The sequence below is a fragment of the Alternaria alternata genome (genome assembly GCF_001642055.1).
Source record: "Alternaria alternata strain SRC1lrK2f unplaced genomic scaffold CC77scaffold_14, whole genome shotgun sequence".
NCBI lineage: Eukaryota > Fungi > Ascomycota > Dothideomycetes > Pleosporales > Pleosporaceae > Alternaria > Alternaria alternata.
Genome location: NW_017306203.1, coordinates 608,931 through 634,923, shown reverse-complemented (window position 1 = coordinate 634,923; position 25,993 = coordinate 608,931). Strand labels below are relative to the sequence as shown.

General features: G+C 51.8%; 10 protein-coding genes across 10 annotated transcripts; 5 read left to right on the top strand and 5 right to left on the bottom strand.

Moving 5' to 3' along the window:
• Positions 1–77: 77 nt before the first annotated feature.
• On the bottom strand, positions 78–1,127 carry CC77DRAFT_910079 (hypothetical protein; the record flags this gene model as incomplete). Its single annotated transcript, XM_018533639.1, has 1 exon — positions 78–1,127. A coding segment is annotated over one exon (1,050 nt), but the record flags the coding sequence as incomplete, so codon positions are not given.
• A 1,010-nt stretch (positions 1,128–2,137) lies between these two features.
• On the bottom strand, positions 2,138–3,663 carry CC77DRAFT_966196 (hypothetical protein; the record flags this gene model as incomplete). The annotated part of the gene is made up of 2 exons (XM_018535730.1): positions 2,847–3,663; positions 2,138–2,789 (listed from the first exon to the last, which is right to left on the bottom strand). Coding segments are annotated over exons 1-2 (1,053 nt in total), but the record flags the coding sequence as incomplete, so codon positions are not given.
• A 1,389-nt stretch (positions 3,664–5,052) lies between these two features.
• On the top strand, positions 5,053–6,922 carry CC77DRAFT_1021850 (hypothetical protein). The gene has a single exon (XM_018525346.1). It carries the CDS (start codon positions 5,260–5,262, stop codon positions 6,553–6,555), a length of 1,296 nt encoding a protein of 431 aa, XP_018384433.1. The 5' UTR covers positions 5,053–5,259; the 3' UTR covers positions 6,556–6,922.
• Positions 6,923–7,593: 671 nt separating this feature from the next.
• Positions 7,594–8,388, bottom strand: CC77DRAFT_1096229 (hypothetical protein; the record flags this gene model as incomplete). The annotated part of the gene is made up of 2 exons (XM_018529831.1): positions 7,758–8,388; positions 7,594–7,701 (listed from the first exon to the last, which is right to left on the bottom strand). The coding sequence occupies exons 1-2, from the start codon at positions 8,163–8,165 to the stop codon at positions 7,594–7,596; spliced, it is 516 nt and encodes a 171-aa protein (XP_018384432.1). The 5' UTR covers positions 8,166–8,388.
• Positions 8,389–9,167: 779 nt separating this feature from the next.
• Positions 9,168–11,225, top strand: CC77DRAFT_1073125 (hypothetical protein; the record flags this gene model as incomplete). Its single annotated transcript, XM_018529178.1, has 2 exons — positions 9,168–9,194; positions 9,252–11,225. The coding sequence occupies 2 exons, from the start codon at positions 9,168–9,170 to the stop codon at positions 10,827–10,829; spliced, it is 1,605 nt and encodes a 534-aa protein (XP_018384431.1). The 3' UTR covers positions 10,830–11,225.
• CC77DRAFT_1021848 (Isochorismatase hydrolase) lies at positions 10,956–12,078 on the bottom strand. The gene has a single exon (XM_018525345.1). The coding sequence runs from the start codon at positions 12,034–12,036 to the stop codon at positions 11,422–11,424; it is 615 nt and encodes a 204-aa protein (XP_018384430.1). The 5' UTR covers positions 12,037–12,078; the 3' UTR covers positions 10,956–11,421.
• Positions 12,079–12,949: 871 nt separating this feature from the next.
• Positions 12,950–14,549, top strand: CC77DRAFT_179358 (hypothetical protein). The gene is made up of 3 exons (XM_018530498.1): positions 12,950–13,613; positions 13,662–13,752; positions 13,805–14,549. Exons 1-3 carry the CDS (start codon positions 13,050–13,052, stop codon positions 14,476–14,478), a joined length of 1,329 nt encoding a protein of 442 aa, XP_018384429.1. The 5' UTR covers positions 12,950–13,049; the 3' UTR covers positions 14,479–14,549.
• A 368-nt stretch (positions 14,550–14,917) lies between these two features.
• On the top strand, positions 14,918–16,730 carry CC77DRAFT_1041698 (HET-domain-containing protein; the record flags this gene model as incomplete). Its single annotated transcript, XM_018527243.1, has 2 exons — positions 14,918–15,439; positions 15,501–16,730. The coding sequence occupies 2 exons, from the start codon at positions 14,918–14,920 to the stop codon at positions 16,695–16,697; spliced, it is 1,719 nt and encodes a 572-aa protein (XP_018384428.1). The 3' UTR covers positions 16,698–16,730.
• Positions 16,731–17,367: 637 nt separating this feature from the next.
• Positions 17,368–23,013, bottom strand: CC77DRAFT_1062927 (thyroid hormone receptor interactor 12; the record flags this gene model as incomplete). The annotated part of the gene is made up of 3 exons (XM_018528584.1): positions 17,368–17,564; positions 17,619–17,768; positions 17,820–23,013. The coding sequence occupies 3 exons, from the start codon at positions 23,011–23,013 to the stop codon at positions 17,368–17,370; spliced, it is 5,541 nt and encodes a 1,846-aa protein (XP_018384427.1).
• A 1,869-nt stretch (positions 23,014–24,882) lies between these two features.
• CC77DRAFT_1062926 (nicotinamide mononucleotide adenylyltransferase 1) lies at positions 24,883–25,806 on the top strand (the record flags this gene model as incomplete). Its single annotated transcript, XM_018528583.1, has 2 exons — positions 24,883–25,495; positions 25,544–25,806. The coding sequence occupies 2 exons, from the start codon at positions 24,883–24,885 to the stop codon at positions 25,804–25,806; spliced, it is 876 nt and encodes a 291-aa protein (XP_018384426.1).
• Between the last annotated feature and the right edge of the window lie 187 nt (positions 25,807–25,993).

Below are 25,993 nucleotides of genomic sequence, written 5' to 3'. Positions count from 1 at the left end.
GGATGAAAGCCACCACGTGCCATGAACCGAGCCCGGGAGTTGGACATCCCACGAGAAAGGTCCCTGGGCTTTGGTTTCTTGAGAGCTCGAGCCACAGCATCTTTTGCTCGCCGCACCTTAGCCTTTTCGTTGGCAATGCACATGCAATGAAGGGTGACGTGTTCGTCACCAGGCTTGATGTAGCACCCGTTCTCTTCACATTCGTCGCAATGAAGGTCAGTTGCCGTGCAATCCGCCTTCATATGGCCAGCTGTGCCGCACTTCCAACAGTACTTATCGACACCTCCGAGGCTTTCGTCGAATGTAGCCACGCTATGGTACTCGAGATCGCCGGCAACCTCCAGCATGCTCTTACGGCATCCTCTCTTACATGGGTCTCCGCCGAGCGCGATTTGGAAGGCACACATTACCGTGCGACCCGCGTCATTCGCGGCGGTGTGGGAATCACTGTGTTCAAATGCAAGCTCTTCTACGAGGCGCCTGAGGCCGATCTGCTCGTTTCGAGGCATCATCCAGTAACCTTTGTCGCGCGTCATGATTTGAGTATCAATGTAGCGGACGACTGTGCCGATCGGGTCCATGTCGAAAGCAATCGCCTTGGACTTGAGGTTGTTCTTGTCGTGTCCAACGTCATGACCGAGGACTACGATGGGGTAGTTACCCTTTAGGCCTTTAGGGTCCTTGATAGGTTGGACAAAGAGGTTGGCAAGGATCTGACGAGCTTCAGCGAAGGTAACAAATTGGCCTTTGCCAAACCGGTTTCCATCGACCCCGCGTGAGTCTGGATTCTGATTGGGGAGGTGACACGTCTCGATCGTGCGGAAGAGATAGAAGCGGATTTGCTCCATAAGATGCTCACCGTGGTCACCAAAGTCTTTCGTCGCCACGATGGGTAGAACATCTTGACGCGCGAAAGTCGCAATACCGACCTCGGTGGTCTCATCGGTGTTGGTCGACCAGTGTTCGCAGTCCAGACAGACGATGTTGATATGGTCTGCGAGGTCATCGGCGATGTCAGGGATGTTCTTGACTCGTGGCCCTCCGATGCAATGCAGCCATACTTCTAGGTCGGTGGCTTTCTCGAAGCAGCTTTCTAGTGCGATAATGGCGGGATCTCGCGTATCTGGTATAGTGGGTATGGTGGATGCGGAAGGCGTAGCAACGACAGGAATAGGTGTGTCTTGAGCGCTGGTGGACATGACTATGTTGCTTTAAAGAGATGGTAGATGCGTATAGAGTGGTTCTCGGTGGGTATTCGGTTGCGACAGGTGCAATCAACTATAGCGTGTGGTGTCTATTATAAACTGGCGGTGTCAATTCGGCGGTGTCTCTTGGGGTGAGGTCGAAGTCGTCGATTGATATCGCGGTAAACAGAAGGAGTGGGTTGAGAGACAGGCAGTGGGTATGACTGTGGGTGCTCATGAGAAAGCAAGATGACCAGGTGTTTTATGGATGATGAACAGTGAACGTGCGTAATCATGTGCCTCCATCAACCCTGCCAGGCAAACACGACGGTCATAGCGAGACGAAGGTGAGAGTGAAAGAGGAAGAATTCGATCATATGATCATATGAGGTCAAAAGAATGCGACAGGGTTGGGTACTTGTACAGCTTCCACGGAGCTATCAAGTGTCGAGGATCGTATGAACAGGAAGTAAAATACCTCTATGTCGGCTAGGATGTTGTCGAGAAGACTTAGAAGTTATGGCTCCCCCATAGCCTGTTCGACGGCGGTGTGCAGGCGGGCAATTTCTTGCTATGCACTATCTCGCCTGCACACCGACGTATCAATTCTTCCCGTCAATCTGCACGGATTGAACTTCTCTAGGGTCAGGATTGCAGCGTATATCAGGAGCGACTCACGACTTCGAAAGTCATAAGTATTGGCATGAATTCTTGTCATACATGTATAGGTACCACAACTGGCTGGACATACGTCGACCATTTTTAAGACTGCTCAGATTGAAGCGATAAGTCGAATGTCCACTATCATACCAACAAGGAGGAAACATTCAACGAGAAGATATCAAGTGTAATTCAGTACTATGTCATTCCATAAGCCGGCCTGATAACTACCAATTGTCGCTTGCGAGATCCAAGCCAGCGAGAGCGGTAGCCGTAGTCTCGACTGTAGGAACCACCTCCGGTCCACGCATCGCATAAGAGATGCAGCACTCCGTTCGATGACTACCCGCAGCCTGCCTGCGTTTCGCAACCTGAGAAGCAGTACAGTGGCTACACTTGACCTTGGCGAAACAACGCTTGCCGCGATAGTCATCCCTCGTGTGACCGTATTGGCCGCACCGAAGACACCACTGATCATTACCCCAATCCCATTCTTGCCACTGGCTATCCACCTCGATGCTGTCAACAACCTTCTGCAGGCCTCCGTCATTTGGCTTCAACTCGGAAGGAAGCAGCATCTGAACAGCAGAGATGAGCGTCATAGCCGCGTCGTTGCTAGCGGTATGCGGATCTCGATATTCGAAACTGCATTTGGCAACGAGGTTACCCAGACCGATCTGATTGCCGTTGCCAGAAGGGGCGTATTCGCACTCCTTGGCCAAATTCTGAGTATCGATAATCTTAACCACCGTACCCAAAGCCATGGCATCGAAGCCCAATGTGGATTTCAGCATCGCCATATCACCATGGAGAGCATGGCCCAACACCACAACGGGACAGAAACCCAACTCTGGATTTTGCTTATCGACAGGCCACTGGAACGTTTCCTCGAGCATCTCCTTGGTCTGACTCTTGGTCAAGAAGCGAGTCTGACCATAGTGGTTCCTGATTTTCTGTCAGTTCATGTTACATGGCAAAGAAAGAGATGTAGTCGAGACTTACTTGTCAGGATCGCCAACACAATACTTGATATTACGCAGATATGCGTTCTCCAAGATCCGCGCATGGTAGAAATAAACCTGCCTAAGCAGGTTCTCTCCATGCATACCAGCCTCCTTCAGCCCACGCGTATGCCGAGAGTCGAAGGTCGAGACACCAAGCTCGGTGAGCCGGCCGTGGTCGGCAACCCAACTCTCGGTGTCGAAGCTTACGACGATCATGTTTTCGGCAGCCGAGGGTACGCCTTCAAGTGTGGAGAGACCGAGACAGTGAGAGAGGACTTCGCGGCCGGTCTTCAGGGTTAGGGCTGCTGCGAGCTGTTGGGTCTCGGAAGGTGGAGGGGAGAGAGATGGGGTGCTGCCATGATCTGGGCTGACAGAGCGAGAGAGGTCCGAGGTAGACATCTTGCTGATTTGGAGAGATATTATTGTAAGTCGTTGTTGTTGTACGAGGGTTGAAGTACTCAAGAGAGATTTGATGTAGAAAGGAAGAAGTGATGGAAGTCGAGTTAATTAAATAGTACAGTACTCGATTTATTCCTTCCCACAGTGGTTGATTTGCTACTTTCAAGTAGGGTGCACAGTACCAGACCAAGGCCACAGGGGTTATATACATTGGCAAGTGTGAAGAACCAGGGTCGTGCTGTACAGCGAGTCGAATGCTTAGACCAATTACCCATGACCAATGCAATTCACGGGGCTGCCTGGCTGACCCAAATTCGTAGTACGTTGGGCCTATCTCCTCAAAGCAGTCCAAGAAATTACCAAAGCACATTCTGTAGATGGAAATTCTGGCAAGTCGTACATTGGTAGCCGTCCACTGGTACAGTCACGATCCATAGCGAGAAGCGGGCCACTTGCAACTTCCACAAACCAAGCGTCAATGTGAATTAGGTGTAATCATAATAATGGTGTAAGCTGCTGATATCACACACGTGGTCAGGCTTTAGAGCTTTTTATACTATGACCGAACTCACGAGTATGCAGGTCTAGATTGAATCTTTTCAATGCGACTAAGTTCTGCGCTTGCTCACTTAACAATAGTATATGTATATCAACGCGTACAGTCACATGAACAAAATTGTATTGATTAGGTAGCAGAACGGGTGAATCTCTTCATTGTTCGTTCGAGGCGAGACTATGACCATGAGATGGAGACTTTCCAGAATGGACAAACCCGCGCCTTATGGTTACACGATGCCACGTAACTTTTGGCGGTAAATCACCTCGAATAACGGAACGAAGCCTGGGACAAGTGACACCAGCGGCGCCGATGGTTATGGCTTCCACGCTATGTACAGAACATCTCTCTACCCCAATCGGGTACGAGACTCTGGCTCTGAAGTATGGCGACGTTTACAACAGATGCAATGCTTTGTTTTGCGAGCGGAATCTTTGGGCGCATGACCATCTGAACAGCATCGATCAGAGTGTACATTCGTCGGCCAATAGTCCCTGTCCGTTTGGACGTGAAATATGAAGCGCGCTTGCTTCAACCAGCGCGTGAACAGACGGTGTTTGGCCCATACTGTTCTTTCTTGAGGCCTTGCGCGTCTAGAATGTACTTTCCTTCTGAAGTGTTAAGGGGTAAGTTGCAATCCGCTCAGCTCTTCTGTATCTTCAAGCATTTATTGACTAGTACATAGGGGAGAAATAGTGCGTACTGCGCAAAGTTTTGAATATCCGCGATCCAAGTGGTGAGCACATATCGTACGGTGCTTTGATTCAACGCATTGTTACTATGCATGTAGTGCTCACTGACTGACACAGTGTGAAACCATGTTTCTAGCATCTCGGAAGATGTGCCCAACGTACACCCCGAGAACAAGTCTCAAAACATAGTATCCGTGGGCGTTGGTGGGCCTAATACCAATGGTAAAGCCTTCGTTGAGTATATGCTGCGAGATACAGTGCCAACATAGCTGTGCGCGGTTTACTGGCGTGCGTCAGTTTTGGTGTAGGAAAAGCAGCCGGTGGTTTGCTATGGGTCATCTGAATCAGATCCCGAGGTGCAATTTTGCCCAGCAACTCCACGCCGCCATGAGATAGAAGCTCGACACGCCTCGCGCGGAGATGTCATTTGTGGGAATGCAAGCGTCACATGAGGAAGGAGATTTCTGGCGTGATGTCATGGGACCAGCCACGCGTGGCGGGCCGTGCGCGCTCTGCAGTGTCCGCCCCTGGACCTGGACTGTTGTATCACCCGCCGCCGTTCTTTCGTTCTCACGACCTTGCACGTACAGACATTGTATCCTCATGTTTAGAGCAAATCCAAAGTCCGACCCTTCAGGCAACATTTCCTTTGTATCCTTTCCAGTGCCCTGATTGAGGATCGGCAGCTCCACAAGCTCCCCCGCATTCCAGCGAGTCAGGCCATCTCCACGTGTTCGCAGCGAAAGTTGCGAAGTACCTCGCGCATGGATACTTCGTCCGCTCTATCCCGTATCGATACCTTGATATCAGATATGCCAATGGATGAGGACAGTAAGAGCGCAGTACCATGCGACAGATTGAGCACTTTGCCAGATGAGCTGCTACTCCGCATCTTCGAGGCGGTCGGCTGCATATCCAGGCGCGACCTTTGCAACGTATCGCGCGTCAACAAGAGATGTCACCGCCTCAGTGACGCTGTTCTGTACAAAAGCATTCTGTTCGAGACTCCTGAATTCCACCTCACATTCAGCGAGTCGTTAAGCCGTCGACCGCGTCGTGGCTCATCCATTTATGAAGTCAAACTCGCGTATCCCTCTTCAGAGCTATCGCAACTGGCGCTTGACGCGCCCGTCCATGGTTCATATCTCGATCCAAAGACCTCAGACACCCTCTCGCGGACGTTGTCGATCATGTCAAATTTGGAGAAGCTCGAGATATCGGTTCCCGATGTGCTCTTACACGGTATCGGTACCTTGTTCAACGGACCTTTCGACCTTACCTGCTTAAAGACCTGTTCACTATTCTATCAGTGCGCTAACGATGCTTACTGGGACCTGCGCGAAAACATACATATCTTTGCACACCCCACACTGGAAACCTTGACAATTCGTAGAGCCAAGTTAGACGAGAAGGGTTTCGATCACATTGAGCGGCCGCACATGACAGCACTGAAGCAGCTGCACCTGATCGAATGCGACATCAACGACGATTCTCTTGGAGATCTACTCGAACTACCCGAGGCGCTCGAAGAATTTGTCATGACGCAAGCGGAGGTGCCGGAGCCAGACCTGGAGGAAAGCTCCGATAACGTTGGAGACTACATATTGGCTGCGCAATCACAAGCCGAATTCTTAAAGAGCATCACTATCGATCACCCAACGCTTACCGGTCGCAAGGTGCTACGTATGAGAGAGTTTGCGGCGCTTAAGACATTACGTCTGAATTGGGATTACCAGCTATTTGGAAAGTCGTCTAAGAAGCCTCGTCTTCATTCCGTCGGTCTTCCGCCGGTGATGGAAACGCTTGAGTTTTTCAACGAGCTGGGAAGCGATACCGAAGTTACGGACCTTCTGCTAGCCACCATTGAGCAGAAAGACATTGTTGCAAGGAATTGGAAAACTATGGTGGTGGTTGAGGGCGAAGAGGGAGTATCAAAGGAAACCAAAGATGCTTGCAAGGCAGCGGGGTTGAAATTAGACATTATTGGGGCTATGGAAGATGATTCCGAGTTGGACGACGATGCAGACATGGAGGAAGACTCTGAATCAGAAAGCGAATAGATCGTTGCTTGTTGCTCAACGCAATAATATTCTTTATACAACGCAACCTTATTGGCAATTTTATTGCAATACCAGCGTGTATTTACCTTTCGCGATGATCTTCGCCTTTTTGCATTTGCCTGCTTTTCTACTCGCCTTTCCAAGCGCTTTCCGCTTCTTCATATGCCTCCTGGCTCGTTCGCCTTCCTTCCTATCCTTATCGTCCCTGTTCCTTCGTCTTCTGCTATCTCTCCAACCCTCTAGATATAGCCAGGTCTGTCGCACTATACAAATCAACACCGTTACAATGTTGTCCGCCTTCAGCTTGACATGTGCCGCGGGTACGTAAGAGAACTTCGGCCTCGGAATAGACGTAAGAAGAGTTACTGGTAAGCTTGCTATGCGCGCCAATGTGGTGGTTGTACTATTCATGATGTGGAGCGCACTGTTGTGTCAGGTAATACGATAGGTATGGCAAGTTGGAGTCTTTCAGTAAATCGCAGTATATGTGTAGTCTTCTATGCGTGTTTGTCATTCGAATGACAGGACATAATGACAAGGTCAGGGGGTGTTTACTATATGTTTAGATATTTATGTACAACCACCGAAGATGTGAAGCACATTAGCCCTATATATACCGCCTGTAGTTCAGCTGTGCACTATCAGTTAGATGGCTTACGTTCATACAAGATCTTGCCCATCAAAGGCCAAGTGGCCCCTGAAGCCACGTTGTCCGCCACGACCGCCTCAACGACTACGATAATTGCCACATCCATGACCTTGACTTCGAGCTTGGTTATTGAGGCGGCAGGTGTTGACCCTACTCCGTATCTTCCGGATGCTGTGCTCGATGTCTTCAAGACGGATGACGAAGGTTTCCCTTGCTGCCACTGCCGTATGGTTGCCGATTCTTCGTGGTCATACCCATACTGCAAACAAAAATCTGCTCTACGGTACTTCAGTTGTGGCGATTACATTTTATTGGTACGTGGTTTGTGATTTGCACTGAAATAGTTAGGGTGATCTCCATCACAATGCGAGATCTCTTGACATCTTCATTCAGATATCGTGTTTCGCTTTGCCACTCTGTGTTTGGGCTTTTCCGTTTGCGTCGTTCACCATTACATTCGCGGGTAGTTCAATGGGTTTGCTGTCATCGAAAGTTGGCTGTAGCCTGTCAGACTTTCCATCTTCACCACGAATATTCCAGTGACGGTACCTACCGCTGCTACGTATCCGTCCAGCTGTTGCGCTGGCAAAGGCTCAGGCCTTTCGCCTCCTTGCAGTTCTAGTGGACCAGTATTTTCCTGATCATTTTGTAACTCTGACGGGCCGGTATATTCGTATTGTTGTTTGTTTTGCAGCTCTGTCCGTAGAGGCTCCTGTCCTGCATAAGGCGGTTCGTCTCCGTTGCTTGGCGCGCCTGCAGGCGCAATATACTGGGCGCCAACAAATGGCGTGCGCTCTTCTTGCATCCTGCGCATGGCCCTCTCGCGCCTCCGCTGTTTGCTACATATTTTGAAGAAGATGATGGTGCAGAAGACGCCAGAAAGGAACAAAACAACAAGAACGATGACGGCTACAGTGCCTTGGAGCGAGAGATTTGCGCTGCGACGCTGTAGGGGTGCCATGGTGTTTTGCGCTTCGGTCGAGATCGTGAAGGCAGGTTGAAGTACGAAGAACACGAAAGGATCGAAGTTGCGAAATGTCACCACGCAATGGGGGCCTGAGGTGTACTTAAACTAGACACAACTGGAGTGGGACAGACCCGAAACCCATGCATGCTGCGGCACAGATCCTTTGCACTGGCATGGATGTGATGGAGATGTCGGGCGTACTTTGGGGGCCTAAATGGCGGCGCGAGGCTGATTCATAGGTGCTTGGGCAGATCATCTGCCCCAACCAGAACCGACGGAGTCTACAGTGACGATACAAGCGAATGGGATCCAATTAGAAAGTTCTCCACAGGACGCTCTGATGATGTCCTTTTGGATGTCTCGCCAACAGTGCCCGTCCATGATCCTGGTGTAGGATGCCTCATGCTGTTCAAGCCAAACACCACCTCCTGATGGTACAACATGCCGCTCTCGACCATCTTTATGATATCAGTAAGGGTTGATGGTGGTATCCAGGGCTTGCGATTGTTATGCCAACGATTTGTGAGATTGTCGAGAATGCGGTGGTAGATACGCTTCAGCCGCTTGCATTAGCGTATACTAAATTGGTGGATGACGCGCGATTCGATCCAGGGCGACATGACGTCTAACATCTAGCCAGCGCGAAGAATCCAGTAGCGTACACACTGAAAATCGCAAACCCTTCGTCTCCTTATATTTACAGTCGCCATGGTGCAACAACGGTGAACTGCTCTCTATGCGCGAAGCTCGGTTACGTTCTCCCCCTCCCACGTTTTTCGCGATCACGCGCCGGCGCTGTTCCAAAACACCCCACGCACTTCTGCCTGTGCGACCACCTATCGCATAATTGATTAGCCATACTCGGTCCTGTCGCATCAAACGCACAAATCTTCAGACGGATTGACTGCGCGACAAATTCCATCAGTTCAAAGTCCAGTTTGAGTATGCACTCGCTGTACAGACACATAAGAAGACGTCAATACTACAAGAACCAAAATGGATGAGGATCTACGTCTGCTCGAGGTAAGGACACTACCAGGTACTGCTGAATGAGGTTGCTAACGGCAATGCGATCCACAGCAGGAGTACTGCCCAGCAATAGATCCCACACTACTATATACGATATACTCGGATTTCGCGGGGGAGCCAAACGCGATTGACCTCACTAGGCAATTGCTGGAACCCTTGAAATTAACAGCCGAGGCAGAAGCCCTCGATTTCGACCCCTCGGGCAGCAGTGGAGGCGCTTTTCAGGGTAGCCCAGACAAGCACAGCACCGATGCCGACTCGAACGCTGAATCGTGGACCACGCAAACGGTAGCCACGGACCGCTCGACTCTCTCGAACGACTTCTCCACACTTAGCGTAAACGGACGGTCAGGGAGTTCGGAAGGGTCGTTGGAGGATGGATACTACAAGGACACTGAGCAATTCGACGTTCCGACAAAGGAGCTGTTGCTCGCCGAAACCTTCCCAGGTCTGCGGCTCGCACAGGTGACGTATACGCTGAAGAAATGCGGATACGACTACGACAAAGCGACGGATGAACTGTTGAACCAAGTCTTCTTTGACGACAGTAGGAAGAGCCCTACTGAAGAAGGTCCAATCGCGAAGGGTATTGAGGCCTTCTCAGAAGATCACCACGTGCCGCAGAAAGGCAAGAAGGGGAAGAGCAAGAAGAAGCAGAGGTTATCTCTGGAAGCAGGCACTAGCCATTTTGTCGAATCAGATGCGCCGGCAAATCGTTGGCAAAGCACAAGTCGCGACGTGGACTTCATAACATCGCGCACAGGGCTGTCGGCGAAGGCTGTGTCGTCACTTTACCACGCAAACGGAACTTCTCTTTCGGCGACTGTACTAGCGATCGTAAGGAAGGACATCGCAACGCACAAGAAGGAAAGTCAGCCCGACGCTGCGCTAGTGCAAGACGCGATCACACTCAACGAAGCCTTTCCGTCTATGGACTTGGAGCATGCTCTTGCCATAGTACGCCTCACTGCCCCATCAACGATAAAAGCTCAGGAATTAGCAAAGTCCCTCACTCAACAACCTGCAAGCGAAACGGGCGGCAAAGGTGGCATCAAGCTCGACATACGATACGCTCCTGTCGATCTATCCGACCCTTCCGAATCTTCGAAACTTCCTACCTTGACTCCCTCTGCCCGGCCACGTGACGCAATGTCCACAGCCGCTGCTCGAAACGAAGCTTTTGGAAAAGCATCTGGAGCCTACCGTAGAGGCAAATCCACACCCCTCATGAGACAAGCAGCTGCGTACTACGCACAAGAAGGCCGTGACCTAAACGCGAATCTGAAAGCAATGAACGCAGCCGAAGCCGACGCTTTCGTTTCGCAACAATCCGGTCCTACTGATCTGGATTTGCATGGCGTCACTGTGGCAGATGCAACAAGAATTGCCAAGCAACGAACGCAAGCTTGGTGGAATAACCTAGGCGAGCGAAGAATACCAGAATGGAGTGGTGCTGGTCGGAGAGGAGGGGGTGAGGCATACAGAATCATCACTGGCTTAGGCAGACACAGCGAGGGTGGAAGAGGGAAGCTTGGGCCTGCTGTGCTCAAGGCGCTAGTTAATGAAGGCTGGAAGGTAGAAGCGGAGCCTGGAGAACTATACGTTACGGGCCTGGCAAGAAGAAGATGATGATGACATAGTTTGGATGCTTAGGTGTGATCTTGGAGCATTTCAGCAATGTATCGGGCTCGACGCTCTTTGGTGTACACACCATAATCACCATACCACTAGCGTACTGTAGTGATTTAGCGAAGCGCTGTAATTGATTGCGATCGACTAAGGGATCAAAAGAACCTATGCAAATACAAGATTTCTGGTCCTCACACATGATTCCTTCTAAACAAGTGTAACCAATTTCCGATGCTGTCGGTGCAGGATCGATTCGGTGCGTACTTTTGTGATGTCGAACAAATTGGGTATGGAACAAGGCTTGGCTACCACAGCGCGAGGATTGTGATCGGCTTAACGCCCTTGGCTACGATTGAGAGAGGTTAATCAAATTTAAGCCACAGAAATACTTCCTAATGGCGCAATTCGACGTTGCAATATATGTGGTATCATCCCACGCCAATGGCATTCTTCTATGGTGTGAGACCACGAAGTAGGATAATCGAAAGGTGGTGAAACGTCTGTGTAATCACTGTCGAGCTCTCTACTGAGCTGTGTGGCCTATGCCAGGCAAACGCGTAAGCACGTGCACCAAAGGTCCAAGCTCCTGCCGTCACACATGGTCTGAGTTTCGTAACTTCTCCAAGGCTTCGATCACGTCCGATGTCGACGCTGTGCCACCAAAATTTCGCAGGGCGTGCAGAGCGGCTAGATGGTCCGACTCATTGCATGCCCAGGTAGCATCACTTATGGTAGTGACGGCGAAGTCCAATTGATAGGCATCTCTTGCCGTCGTCTCTACACATACATCGGTTCCCACCCCAGTCAAAACCACATGGTCAACTCCCCGCTCTCTCAGTGTGGTCTCCAGCGACGTGCGAAAAAAGCAAGAATTTCTTGTCTTGTTGATGACATTGTCGGCAGCCTCAGGCGTGAGTTCCTCTAGAATATCGGCATCCCAAGACCCCCGTAAGAGACCTTGGAATTGTTCGAGTCGGTCATGTCTATCGCGACCGCGTCTATCCGAGTAATCGGCCTTGTACCCTGTCTTCAGGAAGTAGACAGGGAGTCCAGTAGCGCGAAACTCTGAGAGTAGCTCATTGATACGAGGAACAATCGTTCTTGGGTCAGTCGGTATTCCTAGCCTTGCGAAGCTGCCATCCTTGTGGCAGAAGCCGTTCTGCATATCGACCACTATGAGCGCTGGACTGGAGTCGAACTGGAACATTATAGAAGGTCTTTTTGGAGGAACTAGGTCTTCAGGTCTTGCTTATTGCGCCAGGTGAAGTGCTACGGCCTCCCTACCCTTGAGGCTAGCGGCGCGCTAAACATTCAAGCTTCGCTGAACCCCACTCGCCGTCCGCTGTCCTCATCTTTGTCACCTCTCCCTCAAACTAAATCGATCCCGAAACGTTCAACAACATGTCAAAAACGCTCTCGCACATCGACTGTCACAGTTGTAAGGCCGAACCTTAGATCTGCCTTAGTTTCAAAACCAAAACACGCGTTTTTAACCGGAGAAATAACGCGCCAAGCTGTCGTTTCACGGGAGCTGCGACAGAAACAGCAACACCATTATTTGGAAGCAACGTCAACGGTTGACGATGAGCATGTAGAGGAATACCAGATCATCACGTTTATTGCGATACCGTTGAGCGCGAGAAGGATATCGCGCTCTCGTCTAAATCCAGGAGTCAACACGGTGTGCGGTCGTCCCCTAGAGATTTCATGCTACGCCAAGACCCAGCGTACGGTTGAGCTACAGGTCGCACATGGAACAAGCAATCACGTGTTTTGTATAATGCGGGGACCCAGCTACATGACCAGTGTTTCGCCTTTCTCACATCGAAGTTGCAGACTACGGCAGAGTAAGGTCGCGCAACAGCATGATGGCCTCAGGGCATGCAATACTTCCTGCACGCATTGCTACAGCCTCACACTTACCATCATGATCGACAAAACGATCTACTGGAGGGCCAGAACACGTCAGCTGTTTGATACCGGACGTCCTCTCCCCGATCGGGCCTTTCCCCATGGGTGATGATATATAGAGGTAATGTCTTGCCTAATCATGGAATCATTCTTCAGTTCGATACTTGTTGAACATCTCAGTCCTTGTTCTCTACTTCCCTTCATCAACTTTCCTTGTACATATCGCTGCTAGCCGGCTTTAATTTCTCCACACACTCTCTATACACTTCACTGCCGGGCAGTTCATCTCAATCTTTCTCAAATATCAATATGAAGTTCGACTCCTCCATTCTCATCGCCTCTTTGGCTGCCTCCGCTGTTGCGGCCCCGGCTCCTTTCACCAACGCTGGTCTTGGAAAGCGATGGGTTGACACCACTGGTGGACAGAAAATGCCCGCACACTTCGTCTCCACCGTCCGCAAGCTCTCCACCGAGAAGCTCAAGACCAAGCGTCAGCTTGACCAACTCCTCGGTGGATTGACTGGAGGAGCCGGTGGAGCAGGAGGTGCCGCTGGCGGAGCTGGTGGCGCTGGAGGACTTGGAGACCTCCTTGGTGGTCTTACTGGCGGTGCGGGTGGCGGCAACGCAGCAGGTGGAGCTGCGGGTGGAGCAGCAGGCGGAGCCGGAGGTCTTGGTGACCTTCTTGGTGGACTGACGGGCGGCGCTGCTGGTGGCAACGCTGCTACTGCTGGAGCTGCCAACACTGCCGGCGCTGCCAACACTGCCGGTACTGCCAACACTGCTGCTGCCGGCGCCGCGAACGGCAACGGTAAGGGCAAGGGCAAGGGCAAGGGTAAGGGCAACAAGGGTGCCGCGGGTGCTGCTGGTGCCAACGTGAGTTCTTATCATTTCAAACTTTTCACACATGCTAACTCTCTTCAGGGCGCCGCCAACAACGGCACAGCCGCAGCAGGTGGTAACACTGGTGCCAATGGTCAGGCTGGAAACGGCCAGGCTAACCTTCCCACTGCCGGTAAGTTGTCTAAGATTTCATGACCTCAAGCATAAACACTGACATATTCTAGGTGCTGGCCAAGGCCAACAGGGCGCTGGAGCTGCCACTCCCCCCACTCCTCCCACTGCTGGTCTCGCTGGCAACGCAGCACCTCCTGCTCCTCCTGCTCCCCCAGCGAACGGTGCTGCTCCTCCCGCCCCTCTTGCAAGTGGTGGTGCTCCCCCAGCTCCCCCTGCTAACGGCGCTGCCCCTCCCGCTCCTCCCGCTCCTCTTGCAAGCGGTGCTGCCCCTCCTGCTCCTCCGGCTGGTGGAGCTGCTCCTCCCGTTCCTGGTCAGCAGACTGGTACTGGTGCTGCAGGAACTGGCTCAACAGGAACTGGCTCTGCTACTGGTGTCCAGCAAGGAACTGGTGCTGCGGGTACTGGCTCTACTACTGGAACCCAGCAAGGAACCGGCCAGCTTGCCCAGGGTGGCTCGGCCGGTACTGGCGCTGGACAGTCTACCACTGGCTCCACTACTGGAACTGGTGCGGCCACTGGCAACGGTGCTACTGGTAACACTGGTGCCAACACTGGCGCTACTTCCAACACTGGTGCTACTGGCGCTACTGGTGCTTCTTCCAACACTGGCGCTTCCACCGGCGCTTCCAACGGAGCTTCTGGCAATGGAAAGGCCTCAGGCAGCAAGAGCCAGTCTGCTGCTGACGCCGACTCCGCGCTTGCTGACTCCCAGGAGGAGGACTAGATCAATACTATGGCGAGTAGTTTATTGGCACACACACCTTCGAAATGCAGGATGTGAGGAATTGAGACTGTTGTACCGCAACAAGGCATTTGGCTTGGCTGTGTAATGATAGAGACTGGAATGGTTTGGGGCTCACGATCATTTAACGGATAATGCTATTTACATTTAACGCGAAGTTTTCTGTCTCTGGGGTTTTTTTCTTCTCCAAGTAAAGTGCTTGTAAACAGCGAATACATGACTTGCATACGCTTTACCGTTAGCATTTTTGGATCACGCTCCCTTGATTTGTATGCGTGTAGTGATGTCATTCATCAGCCTTGTAGCTACAGCCTGATCCTGGTGAGGCGGTGCAGAGCCTTGGCAAGGTCGACCTCCGAGTTCCCTTGCTTTGCTGCATTCATGGTTCTAGCTATCCATCTTCCCTAGATCCAACATAGTCATGGTTGTTACACGCAGCCAAACCCGCCGAAGTACCACGACTACTCACACATTTCACGAACAATTTCCGCTTCCATCAGACGAGAAGAGTATCAGAGTACTCTGCATACAACCGGGTGTCAGGGGTACTACGATCGAAGCTTCCTTATCCAAGATAGATCTCAATGATCCGGAACGAGCGCCATATACTGCTCTCTCATATACATGGGGTGATGCTGCGATTGTCGACTATATCCTAGTCAACGACGAGAAGATGGGGGTTGGAGCAAATTTGTTCCAGGCACTGCAGCACATCCGATCCCCCGATGAACCGATCGTCATTTGGGTGGATGCCATTTGTATCGACCAAACGGACAACATTGAGAAGTCTCACCAAGTATCGCACATGGACCTGGTTTACAGATTGTGCGACCAGGCGTACATCTGGCTTGGTTCTCCGGACGACTCTAATTTGATGAAAAGCAATCCGTTCGCGCTTGTGGAACATTTGGCGGCAGACAAGCATTTGTACGAACTCCCAAGGGTACTACAAAGACAAATCTACTGCTACCTGGACGATTGACTCCATTTGGGAAGGTTTCGAGCTTGTTGCTCGCAGTCCATGGTGGCATAGGGCTTGGACGGTACAGGAAGCCGTTCTACCAGATCAAGCTGTGGTCATATGTGGTTCATGGAGAACCCCTTGGGAGAGTTTTAAAATGTATCAAAAGGGCATGCTAAGTTACTTTTCTGATCATACAGATGATTGTTGTCATGACGCTTATCAAGCGTTAGGTGCAAGTAAAACAATGTCCCTGATCAAAGTAGCGGACTACATACAGACGTTGGAAGGATCGCGTCGCGCAGCACCAGGCTTCAAGACATTTTCCGAGGTCAGCCTTGCCTATATTTGTCGACAATGCTCCAACCCTCTAGACAAGATATACTCTCTCTTGGGATTATCTGACTCATCCAAAATCGAATTGTACCCCGATTACACGAAGGAAGTGTCAGAGGTATATGTGGAGGCTTTCTGTAAGATGCTAGAAGAGGCCGAGATGAGTCCTCGGTGCCTACTTGGCGGAGGATTCAATAGCGAAAGGTTCAACCTGCCTTCCTGGGTGCGTGACTTCTCTGCAGTCTTCGATCCGAGACCTCAGCTTAGGCGTACCCATGTGCATTATCATCTCTTCAAAACCTGTGGAGATCTGTCTGGGAAGCTTGAAGTGAAGGACCGAAAGCATCTGCTGACACATGGAATTCTCATCGATCGAGTAAAAGCCGTGGCCATGAAGACATATATCTGGGAGTCGCGAAACATTGAGGAAACTGTTCACAACTGGCGCCGCACTTGCGAGGAAAATGGAGTTTCAGTCAGAACTGATGAAGCAATCGACGCTTTTGCCAAAGTTTTGTGTGGCGGCGTTATCTACAGGGGAGCTGGCCCCTTAGAACTGCTTGAGGAGAATGACGTCGATCTTCCCACTGATAGCGAATGGAGCGACTTCTGGGCAACAGGCAACTGGAATGAATTATCCAGGGGGTACAGAACGGCCTGTACAAATGCATTGGACCAGAGGATACTTTATATAACATTTTCAGGTCGTATTGGTCTATCACTCCCGAATGTTAAGGTTGGAGACGAAATCTGGGTAATCCACGGTTCTGATGTACCGTTCATACTTCGAAGACAGTCTGAAACACCAGCACACCACCGATTAGTTGGAGATACATACTTGCACGGTGTAATGCACGGAAGCTGTGCTAGGAGAGAGGACAGCGTAGAAGTGGTCTTAGTGTGAGCAATGCATACTTTGGTATCATCGACTTTATCCCGCGGTATTCTGGAGACGCAAAATAGCCGAGCCATTGACAGCTGCCGCAACGCGTAATATAGATACATTTTGATACCTCATGAATGAGCAATACCAGAAATGGGCATTTACGAAATTAACTCATATCTTTCTGGTAGAACTTGCTACTAGAATTTGCCTTCTGACAACGCGATCGAAAGTAGAGCTCGGATAGCATCTAGTATGCTCTCAGTTCAGCCATGATGTGAGTGGTTATGAATGCATACTGAGCACAACGCTCTGACTAGAGAACATTCACATCAGCGACTATCAAACCCAACAAAACAGGCTAGTCATAAATCCCTTTACGATTCTAAAGTCTGAATTATACAGACTAAACTACCTACACTCAGAAACGCCCCCATCCCATCCATCCCCTAACTTTACAATGCATACTAAAAACCCACGAACATCATCGTGGTAAAGGCGTTGAATCTATGCATGTCCCAGCAAAGAAGAAAAAAGCGTAAAACTATGTCCCCTGGCGCCCCGTACGGAAAAAGCCCCAGGGTATCCCATATTCTTCCTGCCCTACTCCTACCATGCTCCCACCATTCCATCCTCCTCATTCCCCACTAGTGTAACCGTCACTTCTACCACCACCCACTCATCCAGCAGTCTAAGAGAGGTGGAAAGCCCCCTGGCCCTCCCTTATAGCCACACTAAGCTTCTCGCGCAAAATCTCAACAGTGCTGTAATCCGGCATCTTCAGGTAATTGACACACGTCATGACAGAAGGCAGGTAGTCATCGGAAGTGAAGGGTGGTTCGCTGGGCTTGCAGACAACCGTAAACATTGGCGTGAGAGCCTTGAAGCCTGTGGAAGTGTTAGTATGGTGAATGTTCGTCATGGAATGAGTAGAGAACTTACCTCCAATCGGGAGCTTGGGGCTACCGGTGATGAATTGCAAAAAGTCTCTACGCTCCTGTGCATCAAACTCGCTCATGGTGGCGAGTAGGTTGCGCACGCTCTTGCTGTCGAGGTTGTAGCCATGGTCCGCTTTGATAGAATCCATAAGGGCTGGAATGTGGTTAGTAACAATGATCAACATTTGGATACCGGGAAACTTACTCTCTAGCGACCAATCCTCATCTGTCCGGCCGAACAGCATGACTAGCTCATCTGGGGTGAACGCCTTGAGAGCAGAGTATGGGAAGACCTCTGTGAAGCCTGCGCGGAAAGCGTCGGCTTGCCGCTGTACACCGGAGCCAAGCGTGAAGTCAATAACCTTCTCCACATACGTGTCGACATTCTCGATCGTGACTGGTGTGTCCGCACCATTCGGGATAAGCTCGATCGAATCATAGCCTGGAAGTGTAAAGTCCAGAGCTAGATCTTCTACCCGGCAGTCTTGGATGACTATGTCTTGCAGGGCTGCGGACTTTGCTGTTGCGCTCATGTTGTCGTTGTCGACCTTCTTCTTCGCATCGGCAAACTGCTTGAGGAGTAGCAGAGACTTGGCTAGATCTTCATCAACAGCCTTAATGGCTCCAAGAGAGGGTGCAACCGCTGCGCTAGTGCCGTCGCTGATGCGGAAGAAGGTCGGGTTGAAAGAGACGTCGATAATGCGAGAGTCCAGCATAGAGCGGGCAACGAATTTACCCAAGATCTTGAAAAGCTCAAGACGCTTCTCGCCATTCTCGGTGCTCGCTTCCTCAGCGCTCATAGGAGCCGGGTAGAGACCTCGCTTACCGAAAGCATATTCGTCACTGTCGTTGGACTCGTTCTCTCGCCAGAGCTTCAATTTCTTCTTCGAGAACTCACGCGACACAGTGGAGTAAAACTCCAGTGTTGGCCCTAGACCGGTTCCAACTTCCTCAAAGTACTCCACTTCCAGGACACTGGCAGAATGTCCATAGAGCTGCATCACTTTCATCGCAGATTCCAGGATCCGGGATCTAGAAATGCGGACCTTCTGGCGTTGGAGGCGACCCAAGAATGGCCGCTCGTCCCTATGTCGACTATCACGTGAGTCGCTCGTGGGCTGCGAGTTCTGCCATCGTGTCATCGACCGTGAGTAGCCGAACGAGGTGGACTGTAAGAAGAGATGGCGTGTCTCGAATGGGAACAGGAATGGGTAGAAACGTGCCAGATCCTCGCTCCAGCTAGGGAGACAGTTACTCGCTACCACGAGAGGCTCTTCCAGCTGACGGTTCAGTTTCGCCGTAAGCTTCGTGTTGACAAACTGTGAGAGTGGCTCGGCATTCAGCTTGACTTGTTCCTTGTTCGCGAGCAGAATGTCGTCAAGGTGCGAGTTCAGCCCGTGGAGTATACTTAGCAATCGCAGGATACCAGACGTCACAGGGTGTTGATCAAGTGAGGCTGGCATACCGGAGACATCCGATCGTGACTCTGGAGGCGGTGTCAAGGAGCTGGGCTCGCTTGGTGGAGGGCCCTGGACCCGCTTAAACTTGATAGTATGAATGCCATTCCAAACAGAGCGATGTGATCCATCTTGTGGCTGAGCTTGACTGAAATGCACAGCGCGGTAGATTGTCGTCTCATTTGAAAGTGGCTGATCATTCACGCTAAACTCGATGTGCCAGTCTTGCGGGGTTGATTGCACAGCGGCAGCATATGAAAGCGCACTTGCCGCACCGCCCAACTGTTGGCGCATAGCGGCTGAGCTTTGAAGTAGCGCGGACAAACGGGATGATGGTGTTCGGTTCTCAGCAGGTGGTTTTGCCAACGGCGTGTTTTGCACCGGTGTGGCGATCCTGGTGCCATCCTCTTCCCGAGCAGTGGCTTGCCCTGTTGATGCAACTTCCACACTAACAGCTGATGGATCTGGCATGTCCTCGTCCAGTTCATCGTCCAGCTCGTCAACAATAGCATTCAAAGCGCTGTCCTCGTCCATGGAATCTCCGTCAGAGAGCTGCGCTTCATCAGCGCATTCGACTGGATCTTGGCTGCTTTGCGATTGTGCCTTGGCTGGAGGTGGTGGCGGAGGTGGAGGAAGCTGATTCTGTTGACGCCTACTGGATCGCCGGGACTTCTCTCGGGTAGCTGAGCTCGGTCCTGGTTGGGGTGAATCAGTCGGAGCACCCTTGGATCGTGAAGACTTCTTCGAAGCACGATTTGCTGTGCCAGAAGGGGTGTGCGGTGGTGGAGGCGCACGTCCTTCAGACAGAGCTTGAGCATACATGGCCTCAAATTGATCCCTAGAGGGAAACTGGTCCCGAGACTTGGACGGTCGTGGTCGATCCGCCAGGCTAATGCGAGGTCGAAGGTAGTCGTCCAAGGCTTTGAATGTTGCGATGGCATGAATGGAAACCATGATGTTCCTGTATGTCTTTGGAATGCCTGACTCGTCATCGGCGACAAGCTTGAGCCTGAGCTGCTTTGCGAGCATTGAAGTCGCGCTTCCTCGACTATCGTACATGTTCTGGTGAACGGTGATCACGTCGAAGTGTTCAGACCTACTGAGCAAATCTTGGAGCTTGTGGACCAACACACTAAAAGGCGTAGCTGGAGATGCAGTGCTCGCGGTCTTGATCTTGCTCTGGCTACTACCTCCCATAAAGGCTTCCAAGAAGATAGGCCTGGGATCAACATTCTTGTTCGTTGTAGGGGTCGAAAACAGCTCCAACAACACTTCCACAATTTTTGAGGTCTTGAGTTCGTAGCTTGTAATGCTCTCCAAAGCATCACCTTCGAAATAAGAAGCCAGCCGAGTGAACAGGGTCATGCAGTCGCTTGCGTTACCATCAGCAACGCAGTCCTTGATATTTTCAGCGAGCGATTTTAGGTCATCTAGGACCGCCGAAGCTTTGTCGCGTATAGGCTTATCGGAGTCCTTCTCGTGAGCCTCAATGAACTTCTTGGCACGCAGCGTGATGATGTCTTCGACGTTGGGCATTGGTGGTGGTTCCCGCTCGTCAGAAGATGATGAAGAGTCCGAGTCGTCATCCTCGTCCCGGTTGTGGCTGCTCTCGTTTTGTTCGTCATCCGGGTCCACGTCCTCTCCATCGTCAGATTGCATTTCCACATCCACGCCTTCGCTCGAATGCGGCTCGACCTCCTGCTCACCAGAGGAGACAGTGCTAGCGCCTGATTCAGCTGCCGTTTCAACCTCAACTGCTGGTTTTGAGTCCTTAGGCTTGGTTTCCAGTGCCTTGCATGGGCGATTTGCCAGTTGTGAGATCTCGGAGATGACGCCCTCACGATAGAACTGGTATCGGTAAATGGGCTCCAGTCGCTTAAGTAGCAGTTCAGCAGCCTGCAATGCATAGGTCACTAAAGATGGATGATCTTGCTGGGTAAAGATTGATGCCAAGTGCGAAGCGTACGGAACTGGCCGTAGGGCTTCCTCTAGAATATCGGTGTCCAGATTTGACAGCATTTTGAGATGTGCGGTGAGCACCTTCTGCCGAACACTGAGGTTGACGGTGCTCGAGTAAGCATCTGTCAAAGTCGGCAGAAGAATCACAGCGAAGCGCTTAACCTCTGCTTTGCAATCTTCCAGCAGCTCAACGCGCTTCTCGTTCGCAGTCTTCTCGTTCGTAGATGAGAGCGGAAGAAGATCGTCGCCTGGGTAACCCGCATCGAAGAGATCGTCAAGGTAAGTCAGGCCATCGGTTGAGACATCAGGGAGCAGTTCACAAATGACATTCAACGTCTCGAATACCTGGTCCTTGGGCCGATGAATCAGAGCTTGCATGATGACCACCGAGTCGATTTTCGCTGCGACGTCTTCAGTGCCGCTAGGAGGTGAAACACCAGTGAGGATCTGATATAGAGTATCGACCACGTTCGTCTTTAAAAGCTCAGCTGACAGACGTGGGCTCGCCTTTGCCGTATAAGCGAGAACCTGAAGGAACATGGTGTGAATACTGGGCCCAATGAGGTTTGTACTACCTGGGAGTAGAAGTCGCAGGATCGCCTTAAGAAGTCCTGGGCTAACCAGCTCCTCCAGCTTGCTCTCCTGCTGTCTGAAGCTCTGAACGATCCTTGATACACAGATGCAGCCTTGCTCTACGACTTTCTGATCGTTGTTGTTCAGGATGTTTTCGAGGATGGGCATGACATCGCGCACGACTGGGAAGGAATCCTCTGGGATGTTTCGACAGCAGTTGGCGGCTGTTGTGACAGCTGTTCGCTGGGTGCTTGTGGCGAAGAAATCGAGGAACGTCAGGCACGCTGTGAGACCGCCTTCCCGTACAATGACTCCCGGAAATTCGACGGAGATCTTCTCCAATGTGCTCAGACATTGCTCTGCCAGGTCAATAAAGTTAATCTCGAGCAACTTTGAGCAGAGAACAGGCACGGCGCCACCGTAAACGACGTTGGCGGTCGCTTGAGGCAGAGCTTCCATCAAATTGGCCAAGCATCGGCAGGCGAGCAACATGAGCTCTGGATTCTCTTCCATTGTGAACTCGTTCGGCTGCATGAGCCTAACCAACTCCTTGACATAGGCATCGGGGGAGAAATGGCCAGCCAGGTTGTCTTCGGTAGAGATGAGGAGTACTTCGGACAGCTCTTGCAACGCAATTAGCTGTATGGACATGTCTGGCGACCGTAGTTGATCCAAGATGCCCCGCAGGCGCTGTGTTGTGCCCGCCATCATGCCAGTAAGCTGCCTGAGCGCAGAGAGGCTGTGTGAATTGCGTCCAAGGAAGCCACTGGTGAAGGGATCATCGTCATCGTCGTCGTCATCGTCATCGTATCGCTCTCCGTGTTCGTCGCCGTTCTCGTCGTCGCTAGTATGGTCCTCGCCAGACTGGCGCGTCTCCTCCTCAGCGTTGTTTGCGGGTGCATCGTCCATGCTTGTATCGTCTTCGGCCTTGTTCGACTTTCGTGAGCTTCGGCGAGATGTGGAAGGAGTATCGGCGTCTTGCGCGGCGCTAGAGGGTTTGCTCTTGCGGCCACTCTTGGATCGTTTCGAGGGTTGTGGCGTCGACTTCTCGTCGATAGGATCTGATGGTGGGCTGTCTTTAGTCAGCGCATACTCTGGCGTTGGAGCGGCTGGCACAGACCCAGATGAAGACATGACTGCTTTGCCTTTAGCTTTCTTGGCCTTGGTTGCAGGTGGAGCGGGCGGGTCTTGAGCGTCGACTTTGGTTCGCTTGTTGCGAGCACCGCGTTTCGGTTGTGGTTCTGCGTTGTCCAGTTGGTCTGGGCTGGGATCCCGCGCTGAAGTCTTCCTCTTGCGTGAAGAAGCTGGTGCGGGCGGCGGGAGGGCTGCGGGTGGGGGAGGTGCGGGCGGTGAATTGTCGTTGGTGTTGGCGGGTTGGCGCCTTTGCGAGCGAGTGACTCTGGACGACATGAGATTGTGAATACAGGCTTGTGAAATCGAGATGCGCGCAGACTGTGGCCCCGGTGGGTGCAGCACTTCTGTTTCGGCAAAGCAACGTGAGACTTGGTTGAGAACCACAGCAGTTGATGGTGTTGAACCGTGGGGTGGAAGAAAACTGCAGCGGCCAAGGGTCGAGTAGGAAGGTATTTACCTTTCACGAGGTCCTCTGGATGCCATCAAGGACGCGCCATTAGGCGTGCTCAAGCGAGTGCGGTAGGTGCAAACACAGGGAAGGCGTTGGTGGCGGTCAGGGCGGTCGGTGGAATCAAACAGAGCAAACGAGTGTATTGCTCTGGTAGTGTGATGGGTAATAGAAAGAGATGGTAATACTGTAGTGACGCTGGCGAATGCTAGACGTCGATACCCACCTGCATGCCAGAGGGAGCTAATTACGTGACCTGACTAGCGCCTTTGCTGTTATCGATAGAGGGTCGCAGTCACCGTATCAAGTATGACCTGCGCCTGCCTGCCAGTACTCACCATGAGTACCTACTATACGCGTGTTTTGTTGCACTGTCGCAGTGCCAGCGGTGAATGGCTGATGGACGGTTGAATTCCTGAACACGCGTGCATGGCCTCTCACCAGCCTGTCTGGCAATTACGGTCTTCCATTGTGAATTCTGGTTATCCAACCCGACTGGGTTGGGACGAAAGCATTGAGGCTGAATCATCTTCCAAGGTTCGAGTGCGTGTGGAGGAAGCAGTGCGCACGTCACTGTTGGATACGTTGTTATCAGGACCCCCCAGTGAGTGGTGTATGGCCGCACACATTGGGCTGAGAAGTTTCGTCACGACTTCTAGGCTATGGAGTCTTCCCAAATTGTTCGATTCATCACGCCAACATTCAGCATGCTTCATAGCATAGGTACATGGTAAACTCGATTCACTTTTGGGTCATGTTAGCCTACAGCGACTCTGTCCTCCGACTTCGCTTCAGGGTTCCCTAGTGAGTAATCAGCCCATTTCCAGTCATCTCTAGCGCCTACAGTTGCAAGTCAGGGTCGGCGTAACTCAGTTCCAAGACGAGCAATCGCGTCCGCTTTAGGGCCAAGCATTCTGATTGTTCAGCATACGGATCCTAGGCCCAAGAAGACTAATTCGAAGACACAACCGGGTACCTGTGGGGTCGGGGAAATGCCGACACGCCCACGTGAGGTCTCCCACTTCTCCTCGAGCAGTCTGCAGACATGGCTTGCCATTTGGCGAATGTTCGGATGCAAAAGGCGTTTCATATGCGGGCGCCACACAAAGTTTGCGGCTCAGGTTGGCTGGAGCGCCGGAGTTATGGGACGGCGAGAAGTGCGGTTGCAGGCAAAAAGAGGAACCCTGGGCAGCCCCGCCGCCCGCGTTCCAGCGTCTCGACGGCCGCCTAGAAGCAAACGTAAAATGGTACAAGATGCCCCCTCCTCCACGGCCGGATTGCGCTGTGCACCTATTTCCCTCTATCCGATCCAGGCATATCCCACCTTTGCAGTCTCATCTAGCCCGTCTTGTTGCGCCCACTGCCTGAAAACATAGTTCCATCGGGTGTCGCCTCGCTGCCCCCGCGTCATAACAAGGCTCCTATCGACTCACTTCTTACTACTGCCTAGTCTCTCAGTAGTCTCCCGGTGACCCCGTTTATCGCGGTATTCGTAAGCCTTTCACTCATAAATGCTCCCCTCCCGCCGGCAATTGACCTTGCCTTTTAGAAATATAACGCACATCCTACCTGTCGCCGCGACCCCACCCCGCCGTTACCTCCGCAGTTCACCACTACATAGCCGGCCACTCACCCCTCCGAGGTCACCCCTCGCTATCCGCCCGCGCATCGCAACAAGTAAAATCGCTGTCGCCGCCATGTCCTCGACAGATAACCGCGATATCCTGCTCGACGCCGGAATACCCAACGTCGAAGCCATGTCGCTCGACAACTACACATTCCCCAAGGAGCGATTGAAGAAGACTCTCTCAAATCCCAACAAGCAACCCCTCGTACTCGTATCATGCGGTTCCTTTTCACCACCAACCAACCTACACCTGCGCATGTTTGAAGAGGCAGCCGACTACTGCGAGTTTGAAACCGAATATGAGGTCGTAGGCGGATTCTTCAGCCCCGTCGGCGACGCATATAAGAAAGCCGGGCTGGCTTCCGCACAACACCGAATCAATATGACGAGGATCGCTGTACAGGACAGCTCGAAATGGATTGGTGTTGACCCATGGGAGCCGCTACACAAGGAGTATCTCCCAACCGTCAAGGTGCTTGACCACTTCGACCATGAACTCAACGAGGTTATGGGAGGCATTGCGACCGAGGACGGCCAGAAGAAGACCATCCATGTGGCGCTGCTCGCAGGCGCCGACCTCATCCAGACCATGAGCACACCCGGCCTGTGGGCTCGCGAGGATTTGAGCAGGATCCTGGGACACTATGGCGCCTTCATTCTCGAGCGCAGTGGTACCGATATTGGTGTGTTGAATCTAAAGCATAGCGCTCTACAACCACTAACATGTACAGACGACGCGCTCGTACAACTCCAGCAGTGGAGGGAGAACATCCGCGTGATTCCGCAACTCATTCAGAACGACGTTTCCTCCACCAAGATCCGTCTCTTCCGTAAGAGGGGTAAGAGCATCCGCTACTACATCCCGGACAAGGTCGTCGACTACATCTACGAACACGGTCTCTACAGCGACGACGAGAAGAAGGCAGCAGACAAGGGCAAAGAGACAGCATCTGCCGACGCTCCTGGATCTTCGCAGAGCGTTTCCGCTTCTTGAACGACTTCAACTACAGATCTGCGATGATCCCTTCGCGCACTGAGAATCGCATGTACCACCACTTCCGACAGGACTGCCGCGCCGCGTGGTGCGGTCAACGCTAGTCAATAATTACGCTTGGGTGGCAATCTGAATTGGCATTGTAGAGACGGTACTCTCATTACACCGTCACGATCACCTAAATGCC

Coding starts and splice junctions, on each gene's coding strand:
- CC77DRAFT_1021848 (XM_018525345.1), bottom strand. CDS start 12,036: ATGTTCCAGTTCGACTCCAGTCCAGCGCTCATAGTGGTCGATATGCAG.
- CC77DRAFT_1021850 (XM_018525346.1), top strand. CDS start 5,260: ATGGATACTTCGTCCGCTCTATCCCGTATCGATACCTTGATATCAGAT.
- CC77DRAFT_179358 (XM_018530498.1), top strand. CDS start 13,050: ATGAAGTTCGACTCCTCCATTCTCATCGCCTCTTTGGCTGCCTCCGCT. Junction 13,614..13,661: donor CGGGTGCTGCTGGTGCCAAC/GTGAGTTCTTAT, acceptor AACTCTCTTCAG/GGCGCCGCCAACAACGGCAC. Junction 13,753..13,804: donor GGCTAACCTTCCCACTGCCG/GTAAGTTGTCTA, acceptor GACATATTCTAG/GTGCTGGCCAAGGCCAACAG.